The following is an 8753-nucleotide window of genomic DNA, read 5'->3' as shown; positions in this document are numbered from 1 at the left end:
CTCTTCAGGCCTGTCCCACATCTCAGCTGAGCTCCACCCTGCACTTGTAAAGCATTAGTATTGTGTTGGTGTCTGAATCATTCGGTTTGAAACTCAACACAACTCAGTGTCTGTGCAGCCAGACCAAGCTCTTAAAGAACAAAGAAGCTTCAATGCAGAATAAATTTCTACAAGTAAGATCTGATTATAGGAAAAACTGCTAAAGGAAGGACCTGCAAGAGAGACCTACAAATATCAGGCTATTCTTCTACTAGGGACCAACATGTCACTAACCAACTACCACTAATGCTTACATCCATTTCTCCTTGATCAACAACGTAGAAGTTATCACCTTCATCACCTAAAGAAGAAGAAAAAAAGTGAATACACACAAGGAGAGTAAAGCTGTGCAAGCATTCATGACTCACAGAACTGGCATCTCCACCAGCTTTGATCTTTACAATCTAGAAAGGTTGGCAGAGGCAAAATCTGCACACGTGGAAATGTCATGTTTTGCTGATTTCACACTCCTCTCAGTCCCGTGAAAGAGGACACCTACAGGTATGCAGGAGATAAGCAGCATTTCCAGGATTACTGAAAATCAATACTGTATCCATAAACTGACATATCTTCTACAGAGCCATCAAATGATGCTTCTCCAATAGGTAATATATGCACTGAAACCACAACTGCTCCACTCCTCAGCCTAGTGTGAGCTGTGCTCCAGGTAACGTAACAAGAAAGGGTCCCTGCATCCAGACAATGTTGTACGTAAAAACAAACAAACAAACAAAACAACAACAAAAAAAAAAACCACCAACAATAAAACAACAAGAGCACTAGGCCAGAATCTGCTGCCACCTCCAACTTATTCATCAGTGTAAACACTGTCACTTGCCTTGCTGTATAACGGTCTCTCCTGCAATGTAAGTGACAGGGAACATTGCATCAAAGATGTCACTGGAAAGAGGAGACAAAAATTAGGTAACTGCTTGGACAACTACTACACACACACCTCTCTGAACCTCCCATCCACCAATACTTTTCCTACAACCTCTGTATGGTCACACTGACTGTTTTGAAGAGGCCTGACATCTTTGTACATCATGGCACACTTAGCTCTTCTGAAGCCTGCACTTTAAGAAACTTTCTTTAACAACACAAAGATGGATTCCTACCTTCTTTCATTATCATCAAGATGGGCAAACAGCACATTTTTCTCAATAGCTTTTGCCAAAGCTGCCATAGTCTTGTAATCTTTTGGAATAACCTAGGATATAATCAGAAAAACTAATTATTTTCAAGAAAATTTCCTGCATTCCCTAGTGTAAAAAAAAAATATTTAAATTGCAATAAAACACTAGCTGAGAGGTTTTTTCCAGTTTCTTTCAAGCACTATAGATCTAAAACCAGAGTCAATGTTTACAGCAGAAGGTAAATAAAATCTTGCATTATTGTACGCAACTGTAAAAGCATCGTTGCATGCTAAGTTTCTAAGTTCTTTTGCAAGAGAACAAGTACTTGTTCAAAGCAGAAAAAATTGTGTTTTCCTAGGAACTGCAGCACCTCTGCTCTGCCATCGAGCTAAAATATGTTGTTGCAGCTGTCAAATAACTGGAAACACTTTGTTTATATATATAATATATAAATATATGTACATCTAAGTATATACTGCTTCAAAGAGAACAGGTCTAAGTTATTTAAGTGGTTTAATTGCATGGCAGTTTATTCTAACCTCCCACTGTGTATACCCAGAGGTCTGCTTCTTACAGTTATCACAAGACTTAGCAGGCTACAGGAACTCAGTGTTATTTAATACACTGGGTAGAAGGTCATCTTAGATAAACTCTCGGGACTGTAGATGCAATTTTTAGCAGCATTTAAAAGTTAGGGCACCTTTCTGACATAAGATGCAGCATCCTCTTCTGTATAGACTTCAGCACTGATGGCCCCACGTCTCCTTCGACCCTTCACCACCGGGTTCATGGGGGGAGGAGGAGAGATTTCATCCTCCCTGGAGTCTGAGCGAGAGCCAGACTTCTGTTGGTTCAACAACTGCTTTGTTTCCTCCTAAACAGGAAGGAAGACATGTTTGTGTCACATAATCCAGCACAGGAAAAAAAACAAACTCTGTTACGTGTCCCAGTTGAGCCTGCCAGTGCAAGGGAGCTTCCTGTGTCCTGTTACTCTGACATTAAGGCAAACAGGAGACAGCAGCAACCAAGATCAAAGGCCTTTCAAGAGAGATCTCAGATATGCCTTCCATTCACATCACAGTGGTGCTCCTTTTAGTGAGTTACACTCATAGTTTCATAATTAAAGCAGTATAAAAGAGCTGACTCTCCTTTCCCCATGTGTATTCAACAGGTGATGAAGATATTCTTCAAATGCTAAAGCCACTTTCCCAGCTGTAAGCCCAGCATCTCCTGCCTTCACACAAGGTGTTAAGCCTTTTTTGATTTGAAAGACAGAGGAGCAATTCCTCACAAATCCGTGTGTCACACGAGAAGCTTTTGAAACAAGGTCAAGTCATGGACCAACTTGATACTCAATAACCAACAGTTATTTTAGGAGAAAGAAATATGAACAGGGCTTACAGAAGAGCTGAAGGAAGGATGCTAGTGGCCACACAGTAGACCTTTCTTCTGCAAACCACACATCTGCCAATTTTTGCACAACTTGACACATTTTCCTTATTTCCCTCAGTTACTTACTGTGCTCTGTTGAAATGATACTGTAGAAGGCCAGCTTACTCACAAGAAAATGAAGCCTAATTAACCTGACACAGAAATTTCACTCTTCTCTGTACACAACCAAATCCAGTTAAAAACAAAACAAAAAAAGCCAACCTTGGCCAGGTTGGATGAGGCTTGTGCAGCCTGGTCTAATAGGAGGTGTCCCTGCTCATAGCAGGGAGGTTGGAACATGATGATCTTTGAGGTCCCTTCAAATCTTAATCATTCTGTGATTCAGTGATCTGCTCTCTGGGAGCTCCCAGCACTTTTGGGTTTGTTTCAGTGTCCTTGATCAAACCACATCCCTCCCAGCTGGTTGTGCTCCACTCCGGAGGTGCAGAGAGGCTACATGTAGCAGCACTGCTTTGAGGAGAGAGACCTCAGATAACCAGAACAGTGAGTTCACATTTTACACCTCTCAGGAAGCCAAAGAGCAAACACTGACCCATCGAATTACCTTTCACTTCCTGCTTTTTGCCCATTGATAAAATAGTGCTACATTTCCAAATGATGGTGGTCAAGTTTATTTAAACCCTTGTTCCTAATGCCTGATTTTAGAGAAACAAGTCTCAACTGAGGAGCTGTTAAAAATAGCCTGAGCAGGAGTGTTTGGTTTAAACTGCCTCTCTACACAGTGGGCACACAACCAGCCACAGAAACACACTGCTCCTTTGTATACAGAACGCTTCACCCATTAAAAACTTGATTCTTTTTTTTATAAGTGAACACCAGCTGATGTATTTTTTCCAGCATCACATAAACTATAAAATATTGAGATCCTGTAACTTTCAGAGACGGAAGCACTTCAGCAGTGTTCAGTTGGGGAGCTGTGTGCCAAAAACTGCTCAGTCTCTGCAAGGTAAAGGCCCAGCAGCCATTACCAGCATTTAAAAAAAATTAGTCATAAAGACAGGCTATTGATCACATCCAAGTGTTCATCACCTAGAGTCTGTGTCCAGTTCTGCAAAACCCAATATAAGAGGGACATGGAGTTCCTGGAGAGAGTCTAGAGGAGGCCACAAAGATGATCCAAGAGCTCTAGCAGCATTGCTCTGGAGACAGGCTGGGAGAGTTGGGGCTGTTCAGGCTGGAGAAGAGAAGGCTCCTGGGAGACCTCAGAGCACCTTCCAGTGCCTGAAGGGGCTCCAGGAAAGCTGGAGTGGGGCTTTTCACCAGAGAGGGCAGTGACAGGACATGGGGTAACGGATAAAAACTAGAAGAGGGGAGATTTAGGTTAGACATCAGGAGGAAATTCTTTTGTCTGAGGGTGTGTGTGAGGGTGGTGAGACCCTGGCCCAGGTTGTCCAGGGAAGCTGTGGCTGCCCCATCCCTGGCAGTGTGGAAGGGCAGGTTGGATGGGGCTTGGAGCAACCTGGGCTGGTGGGAGGTGTCCCTGCCCATGCAGGGGTGTCAGATCTAGATGATCTTTAAGGTCCCTTCCAGCCCAAAACATTCCATGATTCAACAATCCTACACTTTCAGCTGATGAAGCAGTTCAAAGACTTATCTGTGTCTGTGACCACTAAATGTAAATTTTATTTTTCTTGACAAGAAATAGTTAAGTCAATTTAAATTACTATAAGTAATATATATTAAAGTGATGAAATTTCATATATTCATATTTAAATCTACCAACTCTGGAGAAAGACCTTCACAATTTTAGAATATAGTACTACACACTATAGAGTCTGGCATCTGGTAATTGTCATTACACCAGAAACAGTCTCAGCTTCTTCTGGCTAATTAGTATTTCATTTATACCAGCTCTCCACATATTAAAAAATCACAACACACTCAGAAGCTAAAAAAACAGCATTAAAAGCCATAAAGTCACAACTGCAGAGTATATCCACCCTGACTACCATGTTTTGCAGAAGAAACACTTAAGAAGATAGGACAATATCCAGGTGTGTTTCTGTGAAGGCAGGGCAGGTGGTGGGAACAGGGACAGTGACTAGATGTCAATCACACTTCGTAACTCCAGCTTTTATAAAGCCCAATATGCACATAACTGCATTACACACAGTATGTCAAACCTGCACTTATCCCAGTGGGCAGCCTTGTCCAATATCCAAGATTGATCTGACAGGCTGTAAAAATGTTCCCCACATTCATTTTCCATAGCTTAAACCCCTTACACAGCCAACTACAGCACCAGAGAGCCATCAGCTTTTATTAGGCACTGGTGTTACCAGACATATTTGCACAGCAAAAAGAGGAGAGGCCTTGGTACCCCACAAACAGATAAAATAAACACATTTCTACAACCAATGTGCAGTAATTTGATTAATGTAATAGCTTCTGTAACTCAGAAGAGGACATTTTCATTCCCACAGTAGCTAGAACAATCTCAGAAGCAGTATTTTTCATGTTTCTGAACAGAAATTGAAATGTGTGTTTAAATATCTTCAATGTATTTTACTAACATGAGAGTGAACCAGCTCAGTGTGTGCACTGTAGAAGAGATGACTTGTCAGGGTAAAGAGAGAGAAAATACCAAACTGGCTTCAGTTTACACAGTGTTCCTTCAAAAAGCAATCTTAAAACTAACAAAAAAACTGCATATCAACCTCAATTTCATCCAGCCTAACCCATGAACAGCTTCAGAAAGTATAGTGACAAGCTGCTCTGCTGCAGCAGATGTAACAGATGTTACTTCTGGCAGGTGAAGCCAATTCCCTTTCAAACATTAAGAAGCAGGTCAGAGCTGGTTAATAACAGGACTGAGCTTTTATGCTTCCCAGACAGGGATGTCAGAGGAAACAGCACAGGATGTTCACAGTTCTGTTACTCAAGGGCTATTAAGGTACCACGTTAAACACCAACCCACTAAAGGGAATGCTGAAATGACTTGGAGAAAAAGCTGGAGCAATTTATAAATTCAAGAGGGCAAGAGGAGAAATGCTACAGTTTGATTTGTAGCTGCAGCTGCACCAGTGGGCACATGTAACCCATGCCAACATAACCCACAGTAAAAGACCCTGACCAAAATTGTAAGAGTAATTTAAGGAGAAAAACATTAGGTAACCATTTTCACCTTCCTTGTAGGCTGACAGGGTGCACAGCCAGCCTACTGGCTCCAGGATAAACTTATCAAGAGTTATTCCACTCTAGAAAGGATGTGATTAGGTTCAGAGCTGGACTGGTTGCCTTACTAAAAGCAAATGAAGTTTCCTTTAGCCTTAAATACTGGACATTGACCGTAAGTTCCACTACATGAAAGCATCCAGCTATTCCTATTTTCTATCCCTACGTATGGATTGGTTTATAATTTATTCTAAGTGCAGAAATACAGTTTACTCTACAAAGTTTTGAATATCAACACTTGTCCTATTTTAAAAGTCATCAATACTTAGAAACTCAAGAATCCAAGGTGAGGAAGGAGGCAGGTAACAGAGAAGGACAAAGAGAATCCCCTCAAGATGCAACCACACAAGAAGTCAAACATATTACAGAGTTCTTGCTCATTTAATAAGCAAAATGTTCCTCAAATACACTGTGAGTTATAGCTTAGTTTCCAGCATTTGGTCATTTTCTCATATCCACTTTGAACACTCCCATTAAATGCAATTTCCACTATGCATATTTATGATCTCTAGTGTTAATTTATCTTTTCTTCACTTCATCAATTAGTAACTAGCTCAAATTAAAAGAGAAAAGATCTATCTCCCATATACAACAAGCACTGAAAGCAGCACCAGTAAATGACTGCTCTACAAGGTCACAGCTACATTATTTCCTAATGGTGCATCCTGAACTGAGCTGATGTATCTAACTTCTCCTCTGCATTAGCCTTTAAGACCTCCCATTTTCTCTTACTATCTGTGTAGACATAAATGCATAAAATAAATAGTTCAAAAGAATGTGAAACCACTCCTTCAAATATGAACACTGAGATGACAAAATGCTTTCCATCCCCAAGATCCCAGAATGCTTCCAACAACAAAAACACCAAAAAGACCTTGAGGACAAACACAAGAGGAACAACAAAGCAAAACACCAAAACCAAACTCCCCAGAGAAGGCAGGAACAGGCCCTGCTCTCCTGGAATGCAAATACTACCCTTTGAGTCCAGCTAGGCCTGAATAACTACCACTAACAGTGATCAAATCTGAAGCTCAGCCTCTAAATCACAAAGACACAACATAACTTTAGGTTGCTCCACTCCCACCATATGTTTTTTTACCTTCTCCAATCTTTCAAAGTATTCCCTGAGGAATCCCATGGGCCTTTCAGGTCTGACTGTGCACAACTGTACGATGCAATCCTTCAGCAGCTGCTGGATGTTGTGTTTTTGGACATAAAGTTCACATTCCCGAAGGCTCCGCTCCTCCTCGCTGCTGCTGCTGCTGGAAGCTGCCATGGCTGAAGAAAAGGGAAAGAAAAGGTTCAGTAACTAGTGAAAATGCTGCTGCCTGACACTGTCAGGCACATTATGCTGCCTAAAAGACAGTTATGCTGTATTATCATCTCACTGATATCACAGCATAAAAGCACCTTTATCTCCAAGACCAGTAACAAAGCTAAACTGTGAAAGGGAAAGTTATGAACTTCCTTAGCACCTGGAATTTAAAAATCTGGGTGCTCTGTAGCCACAGGCTCAAAAGGCAAAGCCTCTGATGGAGCTGGAAAAGCTTCAACAACTCAATCCCCGTGAGCACCCAAAATCAGGGCAGCTCCCACCTCAACTTCCTGCTGATTAAAGCCAGGGTTTCGGAGGATTGGAAACCCCCTTCCTGGAGCTGCGTGGGGTCACGTGGATGGTGACCAGGAGATGGGTGGGAATGGGAATCTGAGAGGACAGTATTAAAAGCATTAGGATGTCAAAGATGTGAAGGTGGAAGCCAAAGCCAGTTCACCAAATGCCAAGGCAGATTCCTCTAACGGAAGCTATGGAATTAGGAGTGTTACTCCTAAAAAGCTAGTCTCTAGTTTACACTGGTCCTTGCTCCCTAATGATCCCTGTGGATACACTGCAACCTCAAAAACATTCCTTCAACTGCCAATAATCAAGAGTATATTGTTAAACATATCTATTAGAAGCCAAGATTTCAGTAAACTTTAAGATTTCAGTGCCAGCTGTAACACCTTCAGAAACATTCTGAAGCAGGTTTTTCCTCCCTTCCAGGTTAGGTTACAGAACCATCTTAAAACATTTTAACATACAGTTCATGTCATTTTTTTCATACAACAATTAACTCAGAGACAGCTGAAGAAACAGGAAAGGAATTTTTGATGAACTATAGAGCAAGTTACCTGGTACAGGGTCAGTAGCAACAGCTTATGAATATGCAGCAAAACACGTTGATCCCAGGATCAGCTTTTGAAAGGGGAAAAAATAGGTTCAGACAAGAGAATTTTGAGAAATGACAAGTGACTGAAAAGCCAAGCAGTGCAGTCATCCTGTGCATGTCACCCTACAGAGGCAGCATGCTGAGCAGCCCACATCACATAGGCAACATAACACTGGACCCCCTTGAATTCTGCTGCTGGAGATTACAGGACTAGAGTTAATATGAAATGGCTAACACTTTAAACAGGTTTCATTCTTGTCACACTTAATCCCTGCTTAAGCATGCACAGATGTATTATGTGTTGCATAAACACCAAGCACGGGCTTCACGTGGACTGAGAAAGCGCCTTAAAGTTCTCCAGTTACTTCTTTTGTTTTGACAACTCGCCCAGTGAAGGTCAATCCTAATTAACAGCCCCAGAGAAACCCGGCGGCTCCAGGGCAGCCGGCAAATGACAGCCTGTGTGGAGACAGCACCGTGCTGCTGGCAGAGGGCAGGGGCCGCGGCTGCTCAGGCGAGCGGCGAGACCAGGGCAGGAAATCGCAAAGAAACAATGAAAACATTTTTATAAGCTTCTTTCCCCCCCCCGCTCCTGGCAAAAACCAGGTTTTCCCGAGCCCTTCACGCTCAGAGCGCCGCGCACCGCCCGGGCCCGCCCTTCCCCGCAGGGCCGGGGCCACTCGCCGCTCTCCGGAGCCACAGCCCAGCGGGGCGGGGGGGGGGGCCCGCGGGGCGCACCGAGCGA

General features: G+C 42.6%; 1 protein-coding gene across 1 annotated transcript in view; it reads right to left on the bottom strand.

The window, feature by feature from the left end:
* PRKAR1A (protein kinase, cAMP-dependent, regulatory, type I, alpha) overlaps positions 1-8007 on the bottom strand; it is a 13456-nt gene extending 5449 nt beyond the window's left edge. Inside the window, exons 1-6 of the mRNA XM_010002799.1 lie at positions 7971-8007; positions 6901-7079; positions 1876-2049; positions 1158-1249; positions 878-939; positions 274-340 (exon numbers count right to left, since the gene is read on the bottom strand). Of these exons, the coding sequence (XP_010001101.1) occupies positions 274-340; positions 878-939; positions 1158-1249; positions 1876-2049; positions 6901-7077 (572 nt within the window). The 5' untranslated portion in view covers positions 7078-7079; positions 7971-8007. The remainder of the gene's footprint in view (positions 1-273; positions 341-877; positions 940-1157; positions 1250-1875; positions 2050-6900; positions 7080-7970) is intronic.
* Between the last annotated feature and the right edge of the window lie 746 nt (positions 8008-8753).

Source organism: Chaetura pelagica, unplaced genomic scaffold, assembly GCF_000747805.2.
Source record: "Chaetura pelagica isolate M959 unplaced genomic scaffold, ChaPel_1.0 scaffold47, whole genome shotgun sequence".
Taxonomy (NCBI): Eukaryota; Metazoa; Chordata; class Aves; order Apodiformes; family Apodidae; genus Chaetura; species Chaetura pelagica.
The sequence above is the reverse complement of the archived record's forward strand: the minus strand, read 5'-3'. Positions and strand labels throughout refer to the sequence as shown.